This window comes from Dysidea avara, chromosome 10 (assembly GCF_963678975.1).
Source record: "Dysidea avara chromosome 10, odDysAvar1.4, whole genome shotgun sequence".
Taxonomy (NCBI): Eukaryota; Metazoa; Porifera; class Demospongiae; order Dictyoceratida; family Dysideidae; genus Dysidea; species Dysidea avara.
In genome coordinates, this window is record NC_089281.1 from 30139400 (window position 1) to 30166364 (window position 26965).

Below are 26965 nucleotides of genomic sequence, written 5' to 3' on the forward strand. Positions count from 1 at the left end.
TAAGCCAGTAGAGCTGTTCTGTCCACATGTGGCAACTACACTACAGCAATTAACTTGTTTATCACTGGCAGTGATACACGAGCCTCATAGACTATCAGAGTTTAGTCAGCAAGTTTATGATGAAGTGTTTGTGGGACTAACCAGAGATAAACAGAAAGTGTTTCTGAATAATCTCCCCTCACCATATTTAGTAGCAAGACTTTCAGCCACCCTGTTAGCTGCTGAATATACACCTATAGAAAGCAGAGAGCTGCTCTGGCTAAGTCACCATGATGCCATCACTACTGACTGGGTTAGTAAGTTTTTAATGATATGTACACCTTATCGTCACGATGGGAGTATCGACTTGTCTCATTTGTTATGGCTTCTAACCAAACTATTGACTAACCACTTGCAATACCAACATGGGATGATCTTATCTAGTCCTGTGATTGTGTTTCACCCGTTAGCCCTACTTGAAGTGTTTGATTTGAGTTACTGTAATAATTTGTTAGAAGATTTTATGGCTCGTCTCATATCTGATGAAGTTTTATACATCACCTGTTTGTTCACTCCAGAGGTTACCCACTATCTCAAACTGATCTCAACACTTTTAGAAGATAAGAAGTTGACAGAACTTCACCAATCAACTTTCTATTGATTTTTGTTTATATTTTTATGTCAATTATTACATTACGGAAATATAATAATTTTGATTGCTGTGGGTTATCAACCTTACAATTGTGTAGTGTGTGCTATTTAACGTAGTCCAAAGGTCTGTTGAAACCTCCTCGTCTGTTCATGTATTGTCTAGAGGAAGGGGGAACAAGGTTACATGTGACTTCTTGTTTCATATTGCTGACCTGTATTTCTTTTTGGTACGAATGTTGACGGCACTGACATCACAACCTTCAACTCTCTTACCCTACATTAGAGGGATAAGATTAACGCCCAGGTTACTGTACCCCCAGTCAGCCCCAATAAACCTGTGTGTAAAATTATTTTATTGGGGAATCCTAAATGATTGTACTAGTCTGTCAACTAGCATGTGGCTGTAATCACTTTATTAAGGTATCTTTTTATTATTGCTGAATCAACAGATTAAGGGACGTAGTTCAGTGCCTATAGCAAAATCATAAGGGGCATGGTTGCTCTGACCCTTTGCAGTGTTCTGATTATTAAAAGTACAATATGATCATTCATCCCAGCAAAACAAATGTAGTTATCCACTGTCTAATATGCTCCATTGATCTGCCTCTACATGGTTTCCTTGCATGAAGAAGAGGAAAGTGTTGACATTCATAGGAACTAGAAAAGATACATGAGTTTGTTTTTGTGGCCTTCTTGCAGCTGTGGATAGGCTGGCATTTAAAAACAAACAAAAAATCTATATTTGGCCTTCTGTGTTTTTAATGCTGGATTTGATATTAGAACAAAAATCATTTCTATAAAGATGCTTTTCATTGTGTATGATATTTCTTTGATGGTTTTAATAGAATCATTTAGTGAGTGCTAGGGGTACCCCTTTGAAACCTGTAATTTAAAAATTTTAAAACCAAAAACTCAAATTTAAGTGCATTGCATGTACAACAAGGGGAAAGCAAGTACAAAAGTTATGCAGCGCTTAGGTTCAGGGCAACATGATTCTAATCACAACACCTCAACATTAGTTTCATGATTACAACCCACACCTTGGGTTAGTATAATTATTCTGCAGTAAATGTTCAAACACTACAAGACACAATAAAGCACTTAAAATGTGAGCACAGGGGGAAAGGGCTTTAATAAGTGCTTAACTGTAAGTTATTTGAATGACAGAGACATGCATCAAAGAGGTAGACATGGTGGTTTAGTACTTAACCTGGTGGTTTAGTACTTAACCTGCTAAACCAGGTGGATAGTATGGGGTTACATGTGACAAACCCTGAACACTACACTACACACATTCCAACAACATCTCTTTGTAAACATCAACAAGTGGCCTGTCCCACCACCACAATCCCAAACACACAATGAGCTCAGAGTAACTACCTTAGTGGTATCAAATTCACTAAACCCCATGACTTTCTTCATAAGTTCTACCTCCTCATCATTGCCATAGTCAATCTCTGTAGAACGTACATCGTTTATCGACAGCCACATGCTATCCATTTGATAAATACCGCTGTCCTCATCTTCCTGTGTGTCTGACCGACTGTTACGATCATCACGTTCTCTGTGTGAACGTCTGTCACTTACTCGTGGGGACCTAGTTAAGAGTTATACTACAAATAACAAGAATGTTAAGTACCTTGATCTTCCGTGTCGACTACTACGCTGCTGTGGTGACCTGAAAAGTAAGGCATTTTTCATGTATAGAAATCCCTGAGTGTAATACCTTGATCTGCGTCTTTGTGGAGACCTGGAACGACTTCTGTGATCTAATACATTCGTGCACACGTGAACACCAATGAGCTCCACATTATCGCCAGCTTACCCCCCGCGCGATCTCGCCTCTTTTTCTCCCTGGAGGAGGATCTACTGCGTCTTCTCCTCCGCTCTCTGTCCCGCTCTCTAGACCTACTGCGGCGCCGCTCTCTGTCTTCGTGACCGCGGTCTGATCTGTCTGCAGTAGACAGCAGGTTATAACTTGTAGACGCATTAATTTAAATTACCTCTGTAAGGAGATGGGGACCTGCTTCTCCTACGATACATGATACACGCTGCAGTAGGCGTGACTATTATAATTGACACTACGTATGTGCATCACGCGACCTGGAGTGCGCTGAATGTCGAAACGCGCCAGTTCATGTCGAAAGTGCAGGAGGAAGAGAAACGAAGGAAACGGCAAGGAAATGATGAACTGGAGCTTGGAGAGACCTCAGAAGTCTACATGACCAGACAAAGGGCACCGAAAAGGAGAAAAACTTCAGAAATATTATCGCGACACATTAATAACGGTATTAAGGAATTAACCCGCGTCATTGTAAAACATTGAACAGATGACTTCACGTTTAACATATATTCTATAGCAACGAGCAAGAGTCCCCTGGGTACCACTGGGAAGGCCAGATTTCTTTGGACAACTAAAACAAAAGAAGCTTTTTTTGAAGGGCTCTGCAAGGTAAGTATGAAGGTTTGTTAAGATATACAATCACACACTAGAGTTGTGACTTGTGTATATTCAAATTAATGCACCACTGTATTACGATATATTGTAAGTGGATAACATTAGATAACACGGTTGTAGCAATAATTGTGTTTAGTACATTCTATATCCACACACAGCATGGCAAGGATTTTGAGAAGATTTGTGTGTTCATGAATACTAAGCCACACCTGAAACAAGTAGTCCCTAGCCTTAGCAGGAACCAGGTACAGTGTGTGCATCTATGTCTTTCTGTGCATGTAGTGTGTGTGTGTGTGTGTGTGTGTGTGTGTGTGTGTGTGCACGTGCATGCGTGTGTCTCACACACCTTATTACTCATCAGGTAAGATTCTTCTACTATCGAACATGGAAACTAGTATCGGGGTACTACACTGCTGCCAATTGCAGACAAGGTATGTACCTCACATGCACATATTCCTAAGTTTGCTGTGCACACACAAACACACTTAATAATTATCTCATTAAATACGAGGGTGGGTCATATTGACCTGTAAAATACGTGAGTTCAAATATTATGCACAGCGCGTAAACCGAACACCCTATGCCCTTATACTAGACGCCATTTGAAAGATAATTAAATTTCCAACAAGGTGGTGGTGATTACAAGTTGGTACAAAAGATCCATGATAAAATGCAGCCATTTTGGATGAAGTGAAGTGAAGTCTTTACCCTCATCTTGGCGGATTCACTGCCTGACAACAATCACAGTTGGCGAAATACAACCACTACCGCACTTTAATTACTACAATGAGGCCGAAGAAGGTGAAGAGGCAAGTAGTTTAGTTGAAAATGGCGCCATTAGCAGACATACTAGTCGTGAGCGTCCTTTATGGCAACATTGCTGTACTCTTCGATGATTGTGATGAAGTTAATCAAGAACTAACCATCCTAAACCATCAGTAATGATGCCAAATAACAGTTGTAGTGAGTTTGTAGCGTTTGTGATGATTATATGCAAAGAAATTGATTATTATTACAAAAGTAATATCTATTTATTGAGATTGCGGCTGATGTTTCTCAGTAAAGGAGTGGTCAATCTCCTTAAAGTTTGGTATAATTGTCTAACAATGTGTGTACCAAATTTGCAAGTTGTACCTATTTTACTTTTCAAGTTATATATATACAAGTATAAGAAAAAATTGGGAACTTTAAATTAGATTAGGGACAGTGTATAATGCTGCAATAAAAAGTACTGAAACAAGCTGGATCGGAGTAGTACGTAATGTCCAAATACTGTAAAACAATAAGAAGTGAATATCCCTACTGTGCATTGAGTAGCACAGTAGGGATATTCACTTCTTATTGTTTTACAGTATTTGGACATTACGTACTACTCCGATCCAGCTTGTTTCAGTACTTTTTATTGCAGCATTATACATTGTCCCTAATCTAATTTAAAATTCCCAATGTTTTCTTATACTTGTTTGTGAAGTTTTTTTTGCAAGCTCATGACCACTAAATATCTGCTGAGTTACTCACAGCATTATTATACTAGATTATGACTCATACAATAACAACTGATCAGTGAGCGTGGCTCTACATAAGCCTGCAGACAATAATGGACGTGGATTCGTGCATACCTACACACTGATGAATGGACGTGGCTACCATATGTCTACAGACTGTAATTTATGTAAGTGGGCGTGGCTCACGAAAGAAGCAGAGCTACGCTATGACGTGTGGTAACACATCCACATTTAATTTAGCACGTAGGGTCAGACCCGAATAATCTGTAAAACAGGACCTGGATGATCCGACTCGGTTTAACATTGTTACTAATTAAACTATATTTATTGACTTACACATTGCTATATAGTTCGCCGTGAGATGCTCTCTCTGATCGATATCAACAGCGAGTCTGACGTACGCGTGTGTTTTTGGTACAACCGGTGACCATGAGTATTCGAATAGTTTGATGCAATATACACTGGTATGGAAGCCGTACTGTAGTCTATTAACACTCAGCGGTAGAACCTTAACTGATGGCCATGGTAAAGAAGGATAAAAGGTAAGACAATAGCGCAAGCATTGTATGTTTATCAATATACCAAAGGTTTTTTCTTAAGCGATCTAGAAACGTTTCTGCGAAAGAATTAGGGCTGTAGCTGTAGCCAGTTTTCCGCTACACTTGACTGAAGGCGTCAGGCAGGTAGGCAGGCAGTAGAAAATTCCATTGACTAAATTTAAAAAAAAATTCTGTAGCAACTTGACGGAAACGTTTCAGGTCGATCTGAAGACACTTTTGGGCTTGGTTTTACCCAACCAATACTGTCATGTCGTTGTGAGGAAAAATCATGGCAGGTTTTTGGGTTATATTATATCATGGATCGCCCCCACACCTTCGACGTCCCTAATATACAGTACTATCGTACTGTATGATATATATATATAACCAAAATAAATTTTTTTGTACAACTTTTCAGAGATAATTTTTAACTGTTCACAGGTGCACAATTCTTGTCACAGAGTGGGTGTGACCTCATGACTTGTGTTCAAACATAACGTGATATATTTTGAATAATTGCACCGAGTTTCACTATATTTCCATGAGCAGAACTAAATTAAGTTATGAATTTTACAAATAATATGTTATTTTTTTATCCCCTGGAAGTTAGTATTCAATGATTAATAATCATGGGTTTTATATAGGTTGCGTAAAACCTCTCTTAAAAAACTATAAGGACTTGATAGAAGAAACCTCCATATAAGGACAAAGGGTCCCAACAGATCTGGCTTCATACATTTTACCTCTAAAGAGGACCACCTTTTTATTGTAGTAATGTTCCTCAGCCACCAAGTGTTTGTAGTGATAGTTGTCCACTGATTCCATTTAATGCAATTCATGTTGTACACTTCACAGAATATGGTTGTGAACCATCTAAGCCATGTGATTCAGTTAGCTCCTCCAATCCTGCATCAGTGGCTGCTACTACTACCACTACACTTTCTGCTAGTGTAAAAGAAGATCAACTCACTGATGAGGAGTCATATGGAGATGATATGCATCCACGAGCAGCAGTATGTGTCTAACTAGAATATTAAGGTTTCACTATGATTACCCCACGTGACTTCCACTTTATATTTGTTGATGTGCAAGAACTGTTAGAACCTGTGTACATACTGATTACTGAAATTGGTTTTGTAAAATTGTTTGTCTGGATGCGTGTTTGTCCAGAAAAGGTTTATAGTAGTACATGATATGATGGCTGTATAGAGGTTAGTATATAAACTTTAGCAATAACAATCTTTTCTGTTGGTGTGTTGTTTTGAGCAGAAACGGAATCAGCCAATGGCTGCAGAGAATGTAGTGGGAGGGGCTCAAGGCATGGAGAACACAGCAGCTGAGGAAGAAATGTTCTCAGATGAAGGGCAAGCAACTCCAGTGGCCACTGAAATGGAGAAAGATGAACTATCAGACAACTCAGAACATGAGAGTGAGGATGACACAGAGGAGGAACGATCTCCTTTAGAAACACCAGCTGAGGAGGAGCCTATTCCATCAACAAGTGCAGACGGACACAGGTCAGTTCAGGAACCTAGCAGCGGAGGAGCTGCCACGTTGACTAGTAAGGTGACGGTGGATGGCAAGTTGATGCCCCTTGATCTAGTCTCTCTAATATGCTATGGGAAATATCGGAGTAAACTGCAAGGTGCGAAATGGCTTGTATTAATATATATTGGGGCCTCCTGAACTCAACCATTGTAATGCTATAACTGCAATAATCACCATATATGGAATACATATCAAGTTTGTATGTAGTGTACTGCATTAATTTTCAAGTTGGTTGGATTTTTTATAAAGACATTATATGATTTTAAATGGATCCTACTGTATGAGCTAAGATAATGTTCTTATAATGTGTGTCACTTATTTCATTACCAGCTCTGGGGAACAAAGCTGAAATAGGTAGCAAGCTACACCAGCTGGTCTACAGCGGGTGAGAGAGGGGAAGGCTGACTTGTGTTAGTTACTTTGTGTCCTTTATTGCAGTGTTACTTCAATCAGATACAAAGGCCGGAGAATGCGGTGAGGACTCGAAGTCTTTTTCTCTACTGTATAATTTGCTGCTTTTGATAGACTTAAGATGCCACTTTGTGTTGCCCTCAAGAATGACAATCGTTCCACAGAGTATGTGTGTCATTGATAATAATGTTCTGTGTTGAATTAGTGTGCGTACTACAGGCAAAGTCATGATGGTATTGTGACTGGGGGAATCCCTGATGGTATGGATCACGTGATCCTCAAGCTGACAGCATACAATAGTGAGAGTTGGAGTCACATTCAGCAACTGTCATTTAACCCACGACTGCGGTGAGTGGTCTGCTTGTTGTGTAGATGTGTGCCCTATTATAGTATGTACAAGTTGAGCTGGATACTGAAAAACAGCTAAAAATTAATAGTGGATTTTTTTCTCAAGAGAGTTAACATTTTAGCCAACCAGTTGATAACAGCAAAGGTGTTACCAACAGACATGTACAGTTTGGCTCCGTTACAAGTTCAGGAAAGGACTGTAATGGACATTGTACTTCTATGGCTTCCCCATAGAAATGTATTGTGAACATTTTGATTGGCTGTAAATATTATGTCAGATATTTGACAAAAATATTTTTAGTGGGTCAAACAGTACTACAAATGAGTGAAATTTCAAGATCGCGTGTAATTGCATTCATGAGTTATTAAATGTTTTTGAGAATTCAGCTCAACGCGTACACACTATAGAGTAGTGGAATATCTACAGGTGACTTGTTACATCTTCTCTGATAGACACTTTGGGCCATTATTGTTACTATAAAGAGCTTTTCCTCTTTCAGAAGAGCCAGAACCAAAGTCTTTGTCCTTACTATGGAAGGCTTTTTCTAGTACTTATTTCAGAGAGAGATCTCCACTCTATTGTAATGACACTACTAATATATGGTCGTTGTGTCCATACAGAATTGTACTATCAAATAACAGGACTCTGACTAGTGTGTTAAAACTGCTGATAGAGAGATGGAATTTACCGGTAAGAAATATTTCACTACAGTACTCTTCAATACATTTATGTTACATGCAGGAATTAGAGGGAAGAAATGATGTTAAGATATTCTATTGGCCACAAGTTGGTACTTGTGATAATAAAGAGAAAGGTGTGTCATGATGAGGTTGTTGATCACATGTTGACTGTACGATACTTGTTGATCAAATGGTGCTTGTTATTGATTGCATGATACTGGCTGATTGCATGAAGCTTATTGATTGCATGATTATTGTTGATCGAATGATGCTTGTTATAGACTGGTGTAGTGGTCGTCAGTTACCATGTAACCATAACAACCAGTCAGCCATACTGCTGACATATGATAGTGACACTACATTGGGTGAAGTTGCCATGAAGGTCAGTATATTACCATGGTTACTATTACCATGGTTATTATTACCATGGTTACTGTGTGTGGATGGCATTAAGTGTTTCATCCATTAATTGTGTTAATTGCTGGTCTGTTATATTATAAAGCAGTTTTGTTCCCTGTTAGGCCATTTTCAGTAGCTAACATCCTGATCTGTTAAGTTCTACAAAATATGGCAGACCATTGTTTGTAATAGTGGCTTCTACATTAGGCTGACCTCTTGTTTGAGTATCAAATTAACAGAACTGGGGTAGCAGTGATGATGACCTCATGTGATTTTAAGTATCAAGTAAAACACTATAATAGAACAGTCACCCATTCAAATGCAGTTGGTTGACAGTTGTAAGTTTATTACTTAGTCAATTTACTACTTTCATGCAAAAATCACACAATTATTTATCGTTGAAGCAGTAGGTTGATTGTACCGAATAGTTAGCAAATGGCACTACTAAATGCATCCAACTAGATGGCTTCTGCTCCATTTTCAGTTTTGCGGCTAATTTAGTAATTTATACTTAGTGGAGCGACTAAGCAACAAATTTTGATGAAATTGTTCACTTTGTGATAAAGTGCCAAATTTTCTGTGGAAGTTGAGTAAGGTATAGTAAATCATTTGAGGTACAGTGCCACATCAAACTCGTTGCCTTAGGGCATGTTTTGAAACTTAAAACTGGGTTATAAGCCTATTTGTAGCATGCCAGAAACCATACAAGTACATTCAGAATCTTCGATTTTGCTTAAATCATATAGAGGTATTTCAAATTTACTGATGCCTTCAAAATGTGGTATTTTTAAACAGTTCTAATGGAGCCAATATTGTTATGTTAAAAGTACAGACACAATCCAATAGAAATAACACATTGCACATCTATGGCTTCATATACCATGACCCTCTGTGCTTCTTAACATGGCAAGCTAATGACCTGGATGGACACCTCCCTTGATCAGCTTTTGGATATGACCATCCCTTGCTCTACGCAGATGCAAGGTTCCAATATTTTCTATGGAGCACTTTTACGACTTCCACGATACATTTTCTATTGATTTTACTTGTCAGGTTCTTTGAGAGTGATATGATTGGTAATTTTAATGGCACCGTATCTAATATGAAATAGTATGAATTAAGCAAAAGTTGTACAGTGAATCCTCGCTTATCCGAACCTTGGTTATCCGAACACCTCGATTATCCGAATGCCAAATGCGACTGTTCTATTAGAGTATTTTGTCATTAGTGTGCACTCTATTAGAGTAAATGACTGTTCTATTAGAGTAGTTGAACGAAGCTCTATATAAATCAATGGGCTTCAGTTATCCGGACAATTTCACTTATCTGAAAACTTTTGGCTAACTATAAGAACAAAGCTGTTCGGATAACTGAGGATCCACTGTACCAAGTTTGGTGCTTTTATCAAAAAGTGAACAATTTTTTTTGCTTAGCCGCTATACTAACTAGTATACCAGTAGATATCACTAGTGGTATATACCAGTAGATATCACTAGTGGTATACCAGTAGATATCACTAGTGGTATATACCAGTAGATATCACTAGTGGTGTACCAGTAGATATCACTAGTGGTGTACCAGTAGATATCACTAGTGGTATATACCAGTAGATATCACTAGTGGTATATACCAGTAGATATCACTAGTGGTGTACCAGTAGATATCACTAGTGGTGTACCAGTAGATATCACTAGTGGTATATACCAGTAGATATCACTAGTGGTGTACCAGTAGATATCACTAGTGGTATATACCAGTAGATATCACTAGTGGTATATACCAGTAGATATCACTAGTGGTATATACCAGTAGATATCACTAGTGGTGTACCAGTAGATATCACTAGTGGTGTACCAGTAGATATCACTAGTGGTGTACCAGTAGATATCACTAGTGGTATATACCAGTAGATATCACTAGTGGTATATACCAGTAGATATCACTAGTGGTATATACCAGTAGATATCACTAGTGGTATATACCAGTAGATATCACTAGTGGTATATACCAGTAGATATCACTAGTGGTATATACCAGTAGATATCACTAGTGGTGTATACCAGTAGATATCACTAGTGGTATATACCAGTAGATATCACTAGTGGTGTACCAGTAGATATCACTAGTGGTGTACCAGTAGATATCACTAGTGGTATATACCAGTAGATATCACTAGTGGTATATACCAGTAGATATCACTAGTGGTGTACCAGTAGATATCACTAGTGGTGTACCAGTAGATATCACTAGTGGTGTACCAGTAGATATCACTAGTGGTGTACCAGTAGATATCACTAGTGGTGTACCAGTAGATATCACTAGTGGTATATACCAGTAGATATCACTAGTGGTGTATACCAGTAGATATCACTAGTGGTATATACCAGTAGATATCACTAGTGGTGTACCAGTAGATATCACTAGTGGTGTACCAGTAGATATCACTAGTGGTGTACCAGTAGATATCACTAGTGGTGTACCAGTAGATATCACTAGTGGTATATACCAGTAGATATCACTAGTGGTATATACCAGTAGATATCACTAGTGGTATATACCAGTAGATATCACTAGTGGTGTATACCAGTAGATATCACTAGTGGTATATACCAGTAGATATCACTAGTGGTATATACCAGTAGATATCACTAGTGGTATATACCAGTAGATATCACTAGTGGTGTACCAGTAGATATCACTAGTGGTGTACCAGTAGATATCACTAGTGGTATATACCAGTAGATATCACTAGTGGTGTACCAGTAGATATCACTAGTGGTGTACCAGTAGATATCACTAGTGGTGTACCAGTAGATATCACTAGTGGTATATACCAGTAGATATCACTAGTGGTATATACCAGTAGATATCACTAGTGGTATATACCAGTAGATATCACTAGTGGTGTACCAGTAGATATCACTAGTGGTGTACCAGTAGATATCACTAGTGGTATACCAGTAGATATCACTAGTGGTATATACCAGTAGATATCACTAGTGGTGTACCAGTAGATATCACTAGTGGTGTACCAGTAGATATCACTAGTGGTATACCAGTAGATATCACTAGTGGTATATACCAGTAGATATCACTAGTGGTGTACCAGTAGATATCACTAGTGGTATATACCAGTAGATATCACTAGTGGTATATACCAGTAGATATCACTAGTGGTATATACCAGTAGATATCACTAGTGGTGTACCAGTAGATATCACTAGTGGTATGTACCAGTAGATATCACTAGTGGTATGTACCAGTAGATATCACTAGTGGTATGTACCAGTAGATATCACTAGTGGTATATACCAGTAGATACACTAGTGGTATATACCAGTAGATATCACTAGTGGTATGTACCAGTAGATACACTAGTGGTATATACCAGTAGATACACTAGTGGTGTACCAGTAGATATCACTAGTGGTATATACCAGTAGATATCACTAGTGGTATGTACCAGTAGATATCACTAGTGGTATATACCAGTAGATATCACTAGTGGTATATACCAGTAGATATCACTAGTGGTGTACCAGTAGATATCACTAGTGGTATGTACCAGTAGATATCACTAGTGATATACCAGCAACTCTGATACTAGTGTAGCTGATTTCAGAAACTGAAGATTAGTCATCTGTACAAGTGAACAGTTCTTCATTAGTTATTCTCTTTGTAGCTTCAGATGAGAAACACTCTGGAGTTAATGTATGACATTTCAACATTAGTGGTAAGCTTATGATTGCTAATTTGTATTTGCTTCATTGTGCTATTAATACTGCAGCAAAAAGGGGGTGTGGCTGATCGTATGGAGCCTCTTCTCCGAGTTGTAAGATTAGCCAATAAAAATGTGAATAATAATCCCTTATATGGTAGACCCTTGATGAGTCTCAGTTGAATGAAGTCCATTATAGCTACATTCTAATAGCTATAATGGAAATATTCGAACAATTCCAAGTGTCTACTGTTCTTGTATGTATACTGTGTAATGTGTTGTGCTGTACAGGTGAGATCTGAGAGAGCAACTGTGCCCAGAGTATTGTCAAGGATTTCCCCTCGTAAATTTGGCATCTTTGGGTCTTCATTTCACCAGCGAATGACAGCACACAGAATTGGCTTCGGTGGCAGGGGTAGAGTGAAGCTTGACTTCAGCAGTCCCAAGAAGGATGATGTCACTGCACCAATTCCACCCCCGCCTCCTAATACACTAGCCACACCCACTAAAGAAGAGAGCTATAGCCCTACTAGCAAAGGTGTAGACATTATAATACAAACACCGTTAGACGGGACTCCAGATAAAACACAGACACAGACACCTAAGACCACTCAGTTACAACAGCACAAAAATGGAGTGAAGAGTAAACGAAATATCAAACGTAACAGAATAGTGACATTTGATGAACACCAGTTAAATCAATCAGGATCATTTAGTAACATTCCCATTAAGAACCTGATGATGTTAGCTCAACAGCAAGTAGCTAGCTTCAGGTCACCAAAGAAGGACAATACCACTCCACCATCTTTCTCGCCACCAGAAACACCATCCCCTGCATCGCAGCAGCCACGCTCACTGAATATGGTGACTGCAGTGACAATTCCAACTAATCATCTGCCACCTTCAACGATGGTTGCAGTGTCTGCTAACTCGTTGCCTGTCACTTCAACAGCTACTGTGCAGCAGCAAGATGTGGACAGGGCTAGGAGCCATACCCACACTATTTCAGTAACAACAACAACCACTACACCAGCACCTTCACCAGTTCCAGCTACCATTACTACAACAAGGTATAATATTGTTATTGTGAAGGAAGTCCAGTAACATGTTTCTCCTGTAGACCAGCACAACAATTAGACACCATCGTACCACATCCACCCATACCTCACCCAGCTCCACCTGTGCCAGCTATACCTCACCCAGTTGCCATGCCAGCTCCTGCTCCAGTACAAACAAGACCTGCTAGAATACAAGCTAGAATACAAGCCAGACCGATTGTCAGCCCGATTGTCAGCCAGGTAGTATACCTTTCATCTGTCATGTGGTCCATTTTATTGTAAAGGAGGACACCTGACATGTTGGGTGGTTCCAATGTACTCCACTGTTATTAGTTGCTATATATAGATTTGTGTTCACTGTACTAAATGTGTTAATTTGTTTATACTGCAGAGGAGTTTGGTGCCCCAGCCATTATCCTTCTTCACATCAGCTACCAGCAACACTAGTATAGCCAGTAATACAAATGGAACTAGTCAACTATTGAACCACAATAGCTCTGATGATGGGGGGACACAGGCAAGTATGGTGGAGGCTGTTAAACAAAAGACGTCAGTGCCAGCAGGCAAGCCTCTTAACATACAGAACCTTACCATTGTCCAGCAGATACAATTGCTAGCATTAATACAACAATACCAAACTATGCAGCGACCTAAATCAACCACACCTCAGAAGACTACACCTCAGTCAAACACTGATAAACTACCTGGTACAAGCCATCAACAACCTTCTAGTGAGTCACTACAAAAACAGTCTACCATGAGCAGTGTTGCAGTTGCTGAATCATCTGAAGTCGATGAAGAACTATACAAGTTATTACATGCGGCACCAATTAAAACTCCAAAGAGGCAAAACCAACTTCCTGTTTCAGCTCTACCGGCGGATGAAGTATCATCTGATACTGTCAATAACTTGTTGAGTTCTTTAATGAAATCTAAACAGTCTGATAAACAGCAACAAGATCTAGCCCGGCTGGCCAGCGAGACAGCTGATCTATTACCAACCTTTACAGCAGGGTTGTTACAAGGGAAGACTTCAGGTAAAGATGACTTAGTTCAAGAAGTGATTAACCCTACAGCACCGTCGGATACCTTACCATCTGACTTGCTGCCTGGCAGCAGTGGTGCACTAAATAGAAATGTTGCTATGGATACCTTGCCATCTTTTGATTCTGATAGTAGCAATCATTTTGGTCTCTTCAATCTTGACAACTTACTAGAGGTAATTGTGGAACTGTTTTTAAGTGTAGTAAGAGACCTGTTTAACAAGGTCACTGTGTAATAAGATCACCTGTGTAATAAGGTCACCTGTTTAACAAGGTCACTGTGTAATAAGATCACCTGTTTAACAAGGTCACTGTGTAATAAGATCACCTGTTTAACAAGGTCACTGTGTAATAAGATCACCTGTGTAATAAGATCACCTGTGTAATAAGGTCACTGTGTAATAAGGTCACCTGTTTAACAAGGTCACTGTGTAATAAGATCACCTGTGTAATAAGGTCACCTGTTTAACAAGGTCACTGTGTAATAAGATCACCTGTTTAACAAGGTCACTGTGTAATAAGATCACCTGTTTAACAAGGTCACTGTGTAATAAGATCACCTGTGTAATAAGATCACCTGTGTAATAAGGTCACTGTGTAATAAGGTCACCTGTTTAACAAGGTCACTGTGTAATAAGATCACCTGTTTAACAAGGTCACTGTGTAATAAGATCACCTGTGTAATAAGGTCACTGTGTAATAAGATCACCTGTGTAATAAGGTCACTGTGTAATAAGATCACCTGTGTAATAAGGTCACTGTGTAATAAGATCACCTGTGTAATAAGGTCACTGTGTAATAAGATCACCTGTTTTAATCAGCATCCCCAAATGTGTCATTTGTGTACAAAGTCATCTTATCATTTTATTGTCCACAGGATCCTGATGCTTCACTGGGAGCCTTCCTTGGTAAGTGTTTTGTTGATACTGAAATAGTTTCAGTTTCTTGTTAAATAGCTTACTTGGAGTCACCTAAGAAGAAAGGTCCCCCCAATAATTCAATCCTACCAGACTTGGTGAGTGTACTCCATTGCTGCCTTCTTGTTAAGCCTGTTACCGTTTGTCTTCATTTAGTTCTGTAGTGAACAAGATAGCGCCCATCACAGCAATTCTTCAGAAGTACGCATCTTGACATGTTTGTTAATACTAGAAATGTGATATTCATACACAATAATTTTCACATGCAACTTTCAGTAGCTTGCATGAAAAATAATTTTTATTAAAATGTATTCAATTTTGTTCATTTCTAGGAGTTCTCATTTCAAGCACTGCTGGAAGAGAACAGTCAAGATCTCAGTAATAAATTCCGTGAACTCTCCGGCCTACTGATGCAGCAGCAGCAGAGTGATGCTCCAACACCATTTAATACATGATCTTCACATTATTAAACTTTTAAAAATTTTACCATACTAAAATTTCCCATACATATACAATAAATTTATGATTGGACTAATTCTAGTCTGTTGGTTGGTTCCAGCCGGTTATTGGTGTCCTGAGGCAAATCAGTTGGCACATCTGGCAGAGTAGTGATGTAATCATCATTCTGTCATATGTTGTAATAGTTGAGTGTGTAACTCTGTGTGTTGTACCTTGTCCACCTGTTGTTTGCTACTGGTGTCCACAAGTGTGTTAGTGTCCGTTGCTTGTTGAGCTGGTACTATAGTGAGTAGTAGTAGTGTGGCTATAAAGGAACAGCTGGTACTATAGTGAGTAGTAGTGTGGCAATAAAGGAACACTACACAAAACATTTTGTGTTGTGTATCAAAGAAACTAATTACTGAAAAATTATTTTGTTTAAGGGATGTAATTGTCTTGTGCAGTGTCTGTTGGCTAGTAATTCAGTGGTAAGGATGGAGAGACAACATTACTATTTTGTGTCCACCATAATTATGTGTTGTGTTCAGGCCTAGTGATGTCATCTTGTTAATTTAATGAGGCAATAAGACTGAAAAATCTGTTGTTTAAAGGAGTGGAAATTTTACTATCTATTAAATTTGTTTAGAGCTCCACAGCAGCTACTAGTTGGTAGTTTACTAATCAAACTGAGGCAGTATCCTACTATGCTAGCATAAGTTAGCAGGTACATGGTTACAGGATGTGGCTCACCTTCATCCTGCAGCAGCAGAGCTGCCAGCTCCTCCTCCAAAGCAATCATATCTACATCATTGTCCAATCTACCAACTACATCTGTAGTGAGACAATGAGTTAAGGTAAATGTCATTTTTAGACACAATAGAAAACACCTCCATAATAAGAACAAAAATTTCAGGTCTGGTTAATACAGTTTTACTTCTGAAAGAGGAAAACCTCTAAAATGGCCAAAAATTCTGGGTCCCAAAATGTCGCTAATAGAGAGGTTCACTGTATCTACAGGTAATCAGATCTATCAGTGGAAATTCTAGAACATTCTTTGTGTGTTCTATTAGAAAAACAATGTCACACTATTAGAGTACTACTCTATACCATTCTGCTGTACAGTAAACTAGAACTGACATTTATCAGTTAGAAATAAAGTGAGATGAGCAACTGACAGCAGTAGCAGAGTGGTAAAGAGTTTGGGAATATAGATGTGGAGGTCTCTGGACAGTTTTTTTTGACATTTTTGTGCATTGTAATTTAGAGTATCTCGATCATGCTTATTTCACATGGTTGGTTTTTGCTTTATCTAATACTCTCAGTACTTTCAAATCACAAAAGATCCATGCTACAATGACCAGCCTATGCTCACTGACTTTTAAGTTGTTTCTGTCAGTAGTTTACCCTGCAGACATGAAGCACTTGTAATTTTTGAAAATCACTTGTAACTTTGCTCCACTCTACCAATCTGTACACAAATTAGATGATAAATGTGCTATGATATGCTCTTTACACCCTCCAAATTTGAAAAAAAAAAATCCAATAAGGCTTTGTATGGCTTATGGCAATTTTTGTAAGTGGTAATTATAACAGGAGATGAAGAAAGAACACAAAGAAAATAAAACAAACATTGAAGGTGTTATCTCAGTGATGGCTGGACCAATTTAGCTTAAATGTGTGAAAACCACATTTCTTTGGTTTCTGTAAAATACACACCACGACCACACAACACTTGTGTGTCTCCCAACCATTTTCAATTGATACAGTTTTACAGTTAAAAAGGTGATTAGTCCAATGGTGTCCACAATAGAACATTGTAACAATTTCCACATACAAAAACTTCACCTTCAGCAATGGTGTTGTTCACTTCATTGTTATCAGCTAACACCTATAATAACATGAAGGGATCCACTAACACACAATACAGAGCATAGCCCAGCTGACCTCTTCTAGTTGATCCATGGTTTGCTCCACCTTATCAATATCAATTGTCATATTCTTCAGTGACCTGATCCCAGCTTGGTAGGCCTCTAACACCTGTGGTGTAACTCATTGTGGACAACTGAGACACACCTCATAACTATACAACAGTCTGTATTGTACATGTTAATTGATGCAACAGTTCAAGCTCAAATTAACACACATGTTATAGTATAGATACTATACTAATAACACAGGATTGGAAGCTCTGTTTCGTGCGCTGGCACTCCTCGTTGTACAGGAAGTAATTAATTTTAACGGTTGTGTCATGTCATTAGTTATGTTGCTATCTTGGTTGCTATGCTCTATTATCACAGGACGGGATTAGGCTCTTGTTCCATGAGCTGTAAGTTCGTCTGTAAAAAAACAAAGAAATGTAATTGTTACACTAAGCCACACTCGAATCACTTAGCTTTGCCATAATTCCAGCAATTGTCTGGAGGATGCTTAGAAATACCTGAAACAGGTACACAAACTATGTCACTTCTCGTTTGGTTAACATTAAAAATCTTTTGGAAAAAGCATTGAACTGTACCAACGTGTGGCACAAGCCATTTGGAATTGTCTGTACTTTAATACAATTCCATTAGTTTTCACTGTATGTCTTCAAAGACATACAGTACAAACTAATGGAATTGTATTAAAGTACAAACAAAGAGTACAAAATACAGTTTTGTAGTGTTCCCCAATTTATGATGTGCTACAAGACAATTTGAGCTTAATTGCACAGAAATACTAGCTCATATATCATCCTATACCTTGGTTCTTCACTATCCTTAGCTAAGTTGGTATTGAAATAACCAGACTTTTGTAGCCTTCACCAACTGAAATGCAAGTCTGCGAAACTACAAGGAGTGCTTATTTGGAATGTACATGCTATATTGAGTCCACAAACGGAGCTTCCAATCCCGTGTTATTAATATAGTATCTATGCTATAGTGATTAATTGCTTTTGTAAAAAAATTGTAAAGCAAAAATTGTACTAACACTTCTTTACTAGCGTTTTTTGACTATATATAGTAGTACTACTATACATAGCCACTAGCACTACTATATGTAGCTACTTCATTGGTATCACCTGAGGTTATGAAGTTTTGTACTAAGTGGAAAACAAATTTGTTTAGTGTAGATCACAAAATATTTTCAACAAAAATGTGGCATGAATTGTACTTGGTGGATATGACATGAAGGATTCAGGAGATTAATGATGTTTCAACTCCACAGTCCACACGGTAACTATTTATAGCTTATAGAACTAAAGCTACTCTACTAACCAAAGCATCAGTCTCTGCCATTTGTATCTTTGTGAGTAGAGCTTGTAGATTGCCCAACATGGCTTCCTTGTCTTCAACGTGTTTAGAGTAGAACTTTGACTGTCTCAGCCAGTGTTTAGCCTAACACACAATCGTCAGTGTTTAGTCTAACACACAATTTAGCCTAACACACAATTGTCAGTGTTTAGTCTAACACACAATTGTCAGTGTTTAGTCTAACACACAATTTAGCCTAACACACAATTGTCAGTGTTTAGTCTAACACACAATTGTCAGTGTTTAGCCTAACACACAATTGTCAGTGTTTAGTCTAACACAGAATTGTCAGTGTTTAGTCTAACACACAATTGTCAGTGTTTAGTCTAACACAGAATTGTCAGTGTTTAGTCTAACACACAATTGTCAGTGTTTAGTCTAACACACAATTGTCAGTGTTTTGTCTAACACACAATTGTCAGTGTTTAGTCTAACACACAATTTAGCCTAACACACAATTGTCAGTGTTTAGTCTAACACACAATTGTCAGTGTTTAGTCTAACACACAATTGTCAGTGTTTAGTCTAACACACAATTTAGCCTAACACACAATTGTCAGTGTTTAGCCTAACACACAATTTACCATACAACAACTAGAATGATAGTAACTCACTGAAGTCTTCTGTCTAGTCACTATCAGTTCTTTACACTTTGTCATTGCTCTGGTGTGAATATAATACAATAATTACGTAGTACCTTCATTGGTATAATCATATTGGAAAGGATATTATTTTAGGTGGTGTAGTGTAATAGTAAGTGAAACAGTTGATTTAAGCTTAAGTCTATTTTGCTCCAAAATCTTCCAGATCTTCTCTCTGGAAATTCCTATCCAAATTTTGTGTATATTTAGTTATTATAATTAGGGGCTCAAAGTTGATTGCTGCATTAGAGTAAATGACTGCTCTATTAGAGTATCTTGCAGTATTCAGAACTGTATCACATTATACTTCCAGAATAGAGGTGTACAGGTGATACTACCAGAGGTGTTCAGGTGACACTACCAGAGGTGTACAGGTGACACTACCAGAGGTGTACAGGTGATACTACCAGGTGTTCAGGTGACACTACCAGAGGTGTACAGGTGATACTACCAGAGGTGTTCAGGGGACACTACCAGAGGTGTACAGGTGATACTACCAGAGGTGTTCAGGTGACACTACCAGAGGTGTACAGGTGATACTACCAGATGATACTAAAAGAGGTGTTAGTTCTGACAGATTCTAATGGAACAGTCAAATGGTAGCAATTGCCTCTGATGGACACTGCTGTATCTTTGTCAAGCTGACATCCAGCCAGTGTCCAGTAAAAAGTATATATTCTATTTACCACACACCACACTGTGTTGTGGCTCACCTGTGGCTCTTATCAGTCAGGTCTGATATTTGTTGTAACAGTTTAGCTGTGACCTCCTTTAGTCTATATATGGGGTACAATAGTTTGTATATTGCGTTGACTAGTGTAACCTTAAGATTCCAATGTCAGTCGGTGAAACCTTGTGTTCTTGTTTAGTGTTTCTTCTGGTAAACTTGTAGATCTTGTGAGGAAGAATATAGACATATAATGACAGCTAATAAGGTTATTATTCACATTGTATTGATAGTTCCACATCTGACTGCTCTATTAGAGTAATGTATGGAATTAACAAAATACTCTAATAGAACAGTCACTAATGGTGTTTGTTTTGAATAGAACTTTGTATTAGCTGGATCTAGTGTATCAGCTGGATCTAGTGTATCAGCTGGATCTAGTGTATTAGCTGGATCTAGTGTATTAGCTGGATCTAGTGTATCAGCTGGATCTAGTGTATCAGCTGGATCTAGTGTATTAGCTGGATCTAGTGTATTAGCTGGATCTAGTGTATTAGCTGGATCTAGTGTATTAGCTGGATCTAGTGTATCAGCTGGATCTAGTGTATCAGCTGGATCTAGTGTATCAGCTGGATCTAGTGTATCAGCTGGATCTAGTGTATCAGCTGGATCTAGTGTATTAGCTGGATCTAGTGTATCAGCTGGATCTAGTGTATCAGCTGGATCTAGTGTATCAGCTGGATCTAGTGTATCAGCTGGATCTAGTGTATCAGATGGATCTAGTGTATTAGCTGGATCTAGTGTATCAGCTGGATCTAGTGTATTAGCTGGATCTAGTGTATTAGCTGGATCTAGTGTATTAGCTGGATCTAGTGTATTAGCTGGATCTAGTGTATCAGCTGGATCTAGTGTATTAGCTGGATCTAGTGTATTAGATGGATCTAGTGTATCAGCTGGATCTAGTGTATCAGCTGGATCTAGTGTATTAGCTGGATCTAGTGTATCAGCTGGATCTAGTGATCTAGTGTCTGGATCTAGTGTATGGACCTAGTGTATCAGCTGGATCTAGTGTATCAGCTGGATCTAGTGTATCAGATGGATCTAGTGTATTAGCTGGATCTAGTGTATCAGCTGGATCTAGTGTATTAGCTAATCGGATGGCTGCAGGTTCGAGGCCGCCTAGATCCTGTCATGGATTTTTTCTCCTTTCTCCACCTTTTCAAACACACTTTCTGTAACAACTTCAAACATGTTCTAGGAACAGGTGTCCTACAGACCTTCAGCACTTGTGCTGTAAAGCCTTAATAATAATAATTTTAAAAAGAAAACATAGTTATGACCTCACTAGTTATGACCTCACTCAATATGGTCACAATAAAAGGTGGTCTTACTAATGAGGTAACTACTACTAATGTCCATTTTTAATGATAGCCAATCTCAGGAAGAGATCTTGATGAACACAATGGGAATTTCCAGTGGGTGAACTGTACAACTGGAAAAAGTACAATATCCCTATACAATATTAAGGTACAGCTTAATCACCGTACAATGACTTTGAGATAATTCACTCATATATTGTATCAGCTTTGGCAGTAATATCAGCTCCCACTAATATCAGCAATCTTACTAATACAATATGCATCAGTACATTCTAACATCATGTTGATGTTGATCAATAAATTGATTTCCAATGGTTTATCGATCAATTGGTCCATAATAACTAATTTACACAACATTATTGTACCTTCTTATCATTGTCTCTCACTACAACTTGTAATTGTCCACTTCTTACTAATGAGATCTCCACCTGTTTCCTGTTAGCTATATGATTACTGCACAGAGCATCAAACTCTGCTTCATTTAACAAGTTATCAGTTGACTCGTATTGTACTGTATCATAGTGTGTCCTTAACACCGTCAGTGATAGCTCCTGTGAGAAACGATGACACTCTTGAATCACAATTAAGGAATTGGTTATTGTAGTAATCTTAGTAATAATTGATATAGTTATAGATTCAGAGAGGTGAATCATATTAGGTGTCAAATACAGTATTGTGGCTTTGCTGTAAAAATTACACACAACTCACAAACTTACGAAACACCTGGGGGGAGGGGGAGTTAGTTATTACCTTACAGTTAACCTGTGTACTAGTTTAATGATAGTAAATTTTTATCATTTATATACAGAGCTTTGTTCAAATACTCTAATAGAATGTACACCTGTTACTCTAATAGAACAGTCACTTTTGATTGTCAAGTATATTATGACATCATTTAGCCTGTAATAATTTATCAAGGGGCTGTGGTGATCACCATGATAGCCACCATGATTGTCACCATGGTGATCACCATGATGGGACGACCAATACTACATTGACTGGTCTCACCCTACGGGGCCTTTTCTTCCGAGGCTTGTCATTACCCAGGAAATAATTTAAAGAACTGTTAAAAATTAGTAGCTATTCATTTGTCAATGTTAAAGTACTGTACAGGAATTGAATGTTCTATTAGGATATCTTGACTAGCATAGCTACTTACTGCAGCAACCACTAAATTATTCGTAATACAGTCAAATGCTTCACAGAAACCTGGCATCACATGACCATTTCATGTGGATGCACAGCAGTGGTATAAAGAGGGTTTCTTTTCACTTCCCATTGCAATAAGATAACTACTCCAATAGAACAGTCAAGTAATGGATAACTTTCTCCTTACAAACTAGTTACTTCCACCCTCATTGAGGGAGATAGATAACTATCATATGATTTGTTAAAATTTGTTGTAACAATCAACCTTACGTGATTCTTTATCACAAACTAGTGTCATAAAACGGCTTATAGTATTCTCTAGTAACGTTCACTCATGTATCTAGGTGTTCCATCAACTATCCATTCCCTAGTCAAGTATTATTCCTGTGTGCACTCCTCACCTACACCAACCCACGAGCTTGTGGCACACCTCAACCAGTGACAGGAATGGAATTGGATAATTCTTGACAGATCTATCCTTCACTAACACCCCAAAACATCAATGATAAAGTCCACTGGTCATTATGACTGAAAGAGGCAAAATATGTTTTAAAATGATTTATGTCCTTTGAAGTGCGAATTTGTGGCACGGCTTACTCCTCGACAACGATGATTAGATGGCTCTAAGTCACCTTGTGCTGTTATACACCCCGCAGTAAATAACAATGTTTATAAGAGAGTTTATAAAAGGTGTCAATGGAACTGTAGGTGAGAAGTGCGCCCATAAAAAAATAGTTTTCTATCCCAGGCCCCCCTCTATAATCTGTGCTTCCACAGCTTAAAGGATAGGATTTACTGTAGCCTTGTAGGGTTTAATGTTTACTACTGAAATATATTATGAAGGGTGGTTTGCTGTCACCACAGCAATGACACAACGACTAAGCTAAATTTTAAAAAGAGGTTTTGACTAAAAATATGTAATGTGGACAGGAAAATTATGTATATACATTCTCATTTGCAGTGGCTTTAGGCTACTCTCTGTTTCCCGTCCATCACTACTGCCAGCTCTAAAAGTCGGTATTCTTCCATCATTTTCCATTGCATACTGTACAGGTTTAGTAACTTGGTAAAATTGATCTTGTAAACTCAAGTGTCAGTACAGATTCACATTTGTATTATTCCTGCAACATAAAGGATCAAGGTACAAGATCAAGGATCAAGGTACAAGATCGAAGATCAAGGTACAAGCTGAAAATGTTATTAGGCTGTTTGCCAGTACCTAGGTAAATAAAGCTGCCAATTTAATAATGGAAATGGACTGCCTGCTCACATGCCTGAGAGGAGAGGAGACAGAGAATTTATTTGGAGTGGCCATAAGGAACACATGGTTCAAAGACACACATACCTTAATCTGATCCACAATGATAAACTCAATTTGATCATCTTCATACTTACCAACCACACTCTCCCATAAGTACCACAGACCCTTCACTGTTGCTTGTTGAGCCCAACCACTCCAGCTAACACCACTAGGAAATGTACTCCATTTGTCCAGCCTCTGTATCACTCCCGTCCGCTCCATGTAAGCTACTACCTCTAATAAACAGGTTGGGTTAACACCTCTTCGTGTAAACCTTGTTTGAAGTTCAGGGACTGTGAAAGTTGTCTTATTAAGCTGCTTCGAGCTGGAAACAATTAGCTTGGACCAAAAACACAATTTCTCGTTGTTTTCAGACGGAATACGACCTGGTGGGAATGGACCAAACAAATATCCCATACGTTCATCGTTCTGCCATTCCTCGGGAAGACTGAAATTCTCCAATAAACTCATAATAGCGTAGGCCGTTCCACTCGGGCCGTTCTCAGTTGACAATTCTAGGAAACACAAATTCAATCCCACAATCGAATCTGTAAATGTTATTATGGAAAGCAAAGCGGTTGTTTACTTGTACTGTTCGGGGAGTGATGTTAGGTAAACGGTCGAGAGAAGATATGGCGAGTGGACCATATTTTAAAAGGAACAGCAATTGGGAGCGTCAAAGTCGTCCCCTTCATAGAGCTCCTCCAGTGAGGCCATGGGTGGTGACCTCTCCCGCTATTATACACGACCATCACAAACCCGACGTGTTCTCAATAGCAACATTTAATGTGCTAGCTCAGGACCTGCTAGAGGATCATCTGGGGAGCCTGTACAATCATTGTCCACGTCAATTTCTCGAGTGGGAGTATCGCAAACTGGGCTTGATGTCCCTTCTGACCAGTTGTTCTGCTGATGTAAGTAAAAGCAATTATGTTGTAGTGTGTAGTGAGCAGGTTCCTCAACCATATATATTAGAGCCTACAGAACCAACCCCCCAGTACAGACTGGGTGGGGATTTGACAAATCCACGAAGCAAAAGCACCCCTAGTGGAATATTGCTGCTACCAGTGAATTAGCACAAAGCCATCATTAGGCCAATGAAACTTGATTACCAGTTTCTCGCTCAGATTTTAGAAAATTTGATGCGGGCGGGCGGGCGGTTATTGTTCATTATTCATTATTTTCTAAAAGCACAACACACATCTCAAACATGAAGATTTCTACCAAAAAAAGTGAGTCTACATTGATTACTCCTGCATTAAATAGCAAGTGATTTTTCCATTAGAATATAGCTCATTGTTCCATTAGAGTAAAAGTGACTGCTCTATTAGAGTTTCAATCTGAAATACCAATAATGAAATTCCATGCGGGTGTATCAAAAGCATGCGGGCGATGACGCGAAACTGGTAATCAAATTTCATTGGCCTTAGGTAAAGATGAAATTATTGCAGTGGCAAATACACTAGGGGATCCACCTGGGGAAACTTGCTATATAATCTCCATTTAGCCCGTAGTGTGGTAGATAATGTATGGAGCCAGCCCTACTATGACCAATTGTGTCCATTATTTGCTATAAACAATATTTGCTATAAACAATATTTGCTATAAACAATATTTGCTATAAACAATATTTGCTATAAATAATATTTGCTATAAACAATATTTTGGTTATGTTGCATTTAAATGTCTGCACTGCTTTTGCTGGTTCTGGTCTTTCAGGTTCTGTGTTTACAAGAGGTTCAGGAAGATCACTATAAGGACATGTTTCTTCCTCAGTTACAGCAACATGGTAAGTGGCACAATGGAGACTGTGTTATCATGACCTTTCTTAGGGTTTAATGGTATTTATCAGAAAAGGACTGGTGGAAGGTTTACAGATGGCTGTGCACTTTTCTATCGTCACTCGTTGTTTGATTTGGTTGATTACAAACAAGTACAGTATTTCAACCATGATAACTGCAAAGTGTTGAATAGACACAATGTTGGACTTATAGCTAAACTAAGGATGAGAGATGGTGCTGTGTGTTCTTCAGATGTTAATAGCAAACGGCAGTTCTGTGTGGCCACAACTCATTTATTATTCAACCCTAAAGCTGGTGATATTAAACTAGCGCAGTTATCTGTGTTACTTGCAGAGTTGCATCGAATGTGTTCAGCACCTGATGGTAGTTTGTATGCTTCTGTTTTGTGTGGTGACTTCAACTGTTTACCTCATTGTCCCCTACTGAGGTTTATCACAACTGGGAGGCTGGAGTATGAGGGACTTTGTGCAGCTGAGATTGCTGGATACTCTAGGAAAAAGAATCGTAAAATACCAGTACCACTTCTTCCACCCTATCTGTCCATCTCACAAGATTGTAGATTTGTGGTAGCTAATAGCACACAAGAAACGACTACTTCTAATATTGACAGTGACCAAAAGACATCTACTCTACACCAAGAGAATACAAAGGAGTCAGTTGTAGATTTGACCAATGGAGTACCTCAAGAATTAGCGACCATGTCACATGGATTCAATTTCGAGTCAGCATATGTGGTGTTGGATGGAGTTCACTCTTCTTCAGCGACCACATATCATTGTGCTGCCATGGAAATGGTGGACTACATCTTCTTCACACCATCCCGAGACCTTGCAAACCCCCCTAATTCCTCCTCTGGCCTACGGCTGCTGGCCAGATGTGTTCTTCCTAGCAACAGGACTTTAAGAGAGCTAGGACCGATGCCAAATGAGTTTCTAACTTCAGACCACCTGCACTTACATGCACAATTTCAACTATTGTACTAACCGTTTACGAGAGTACATGTATATTTATTATTAACAGCAGGGTTACTAAGCGCCAGTATTA

The 26965-nt window shown here is 38.6% G+C and overlaps 4 protein-coding genes across 5 annotated transcripts; 2 read left to right on the top strand and 2 right to left on the bottom strand.

The window, feature by feature from the left end:
* Positions 1 to 627: 627 nt before the first annotated feature.
* LOC136237066 (U4/U6.U5 small nuclear ribonucleoprotein 27 kDa protein-like) lies at positions 628 to 2792 on the bottom strand. Of its 2 annotated transcripts, XM_066027337.1 has the most exons (8): positions 2634 to 2792; positions 2456 to 2584; positions 2357 to 2399; positions 2270 to 2308; positions 2142 to 2227; positions 2011 to 2087; positions 843 to 904; positions 628 to 789 (listed from the first exon to the last, which is right to left on the bottom strand). In XM_066027337.1, the coding sequence occupies exons 1-8, from the start codon at positions 2671 to 2673 to the stop codon at positions 735 to 737; spliced, it is 531 nt and encodes a 176-aa protein (XP_065883409.1). In that variant the 5' UTR covers positions 2674 to 2792; the 3' UTR covers positions 628 to 734. The 2 variants fall into 2 exon arrangements, with proteins under 2 accessions (XP_065883409.1, XP_065883408.1); XM_066027336.1 differs by having other exon boundaries at positions 2270 to 2399.
* Positions 2702 to 15795, top strand: LOC136237051 (uncharacterized). The gene is made up of 22 exons (XM_066027315.1): positions 2702 to 2918; positions 2991 to 3082; positions 3247 to 3333; positions 3450 to 3519; positions 5988 to 6145; positions 6402 to 6777; positions 7011 to 7065; positions 7119 to 7154; positions 7206 to 7256; positions 7311 to 7439; positions 8061 to 8130; positions 8182 to 8254; positions 8402 to 8502; positions 12202 to 12252; positions 12307 to 12372; positions 12529 to 13307; positions 13358 to 13535; positions 13687 to 14514; positions 15216 to 15246; positions 15295 to 15353; positions 15412 to 15456; positions 15588 to 15795. Exons 1-22 carry the CDS (start codon positions 2768 to 2770, stop codon positions 15708 to 15710), a joined length of 3609 nt encoding a protein of 1202 aa, XP_065883387.1. The 5' UTR covers positions 2702 to 2767; the 3' UTR covers positions 15711 to 15795.
* LOC136237059 (charged multivesicular body protein 7-like) lies at positions 15713 to 24683 on the bottom strand. Its single transcript, XM_066027328.1, has 11 exons — positions 24165 to 24683; positions 22036 to 22221; positions 20448 to 20518; positions 20338 to 20400; positions 19598 to 19646; positions 18948 to 19067; positions 17638 to 17730; positions 17539 to 17581; positions 16444 to 16524; positions 15927 to 15994; positions 15713 to 15880 (listed from the first exon to the last, which is right to left on the bottom strand). The coding sequence occupies exons 1-11, from the start codon at positions 24588 to 24590 to the stop codon at positions 15776 to 15778; spliced, it is 1305 nt and encodes a 434-aa protein (XP_065883400.1). The 5' UTR covers positions 24591 to 24683; the 3' UTR covers positions 15713 to 15775.
* On the top strand, positions 24640 to 26940 carry LOC136237058 (protein angel homolog 2-like). Its single transcript, XM_066027327.1, has 3 exons — positions 24640 to 25033; positions 25839 to 25908; positions 25952 to 26940. Exons 1-3 carry the CDS (start codon positions 24674 to 24676, stop codon positions 26902 to 26904), a joined length of 1383 nt encoding a protein of 460 aa, XP_065883399.1. The 5' UTR covers positions 24640 to 24673; the 3' UTR covers positions 26905 to 26940.
* Positions 26941 to 26965: the final 25 nt, after the last annotated feature.

Excerpts from the sequence above, each read along its gene's own strand:
- LOC136237059 (XM_066027328.1), bottom strand. The coding sequence starts at position 24,590 with ATGAGTTTATTGGAGAATTTCAGTCTTCCCGAGGAATGGCAGAACGAT. Across the intron at positions 19,068-19,597 it reads TGACTAGACAGAAGACTTCA|GCTAAACACTGGCTGAGACA; the intron begins GTGAGTTACTAT and ends ATTGTGTGTTAG. Across the intron at positions 15,881-15,926 it reads GCAAACAACAGGTGGACAAG|AATGATGATTACATCACTAC; the intron begins GTACAACACACA and ends AACATATGACAG.
- LOC136237051 (XM_066027315.1), top strand. The coding sequence starts at position 2,768 with ATGTCGAAAGTGCAGGAGGAAGAGAAACGAAGGAAACGGCAAGGAAAT. Across the intron at positions 13,536-13,686 it reads TCAGCCCGATTGTCAGCCAG|AGGAGTTTGGTGCCCCAGCC; the intron begins GTAGTATACCTT and ends TTTATACTGCAG. Across the intron at positions 14,515-15,215 it reads ATCTTGACAACTTACTAGAG|GATCCTGATGCTTCACTGGG; the intron begins GTAATTGTGGAA and ends TATTGTCCACAG.
- LOC136237066 (XM_066027336.1), bottom strand. The coding sequence starts at position 2,673 with ATGTATCGTAGGAGAAGCAGGTCCCCATCTCCTTACAGAG. Across the intron at positions 2,585-2,633 it reads GTCCCCATCTCCTTACAGAG|ACAGATCAGACCGCGGTCAC; the intron begins GTAATTTAAATT and ends TGTCTACTGCAG. Across the intron at positions 2,228-2,269 it reads AGTCGACACGGAAGATCAAG|GTCCCCACGAGTAAGTGACA; the intron begins GTACTTAACATT and ends ACTCTTAACTAG.
- LOC136237058 (XM_066027327.1), top strand. The coding sequence starts at position 24,674 with ATGTTATTATGGAAAGCAAAGCGGTTGTTTACTTGTACTGTTCGGGGA. Across the intron at positions 25,034-25,838 it reads TGACCAGTTGTTCTGCTGAT|GTTCTGTGTTTACAAGAGGT; the intron begins GTAAGTAAAAGC and ends CTGGTCTTTCAG. Across the intron at positions 25,909-25,951 it reads TCCTCAGTTACAGCAACATG|GGTTTAATGGTATTTATCAG; the intron begins GTAAGTGGCACA and ends GACCTTTCTTAG.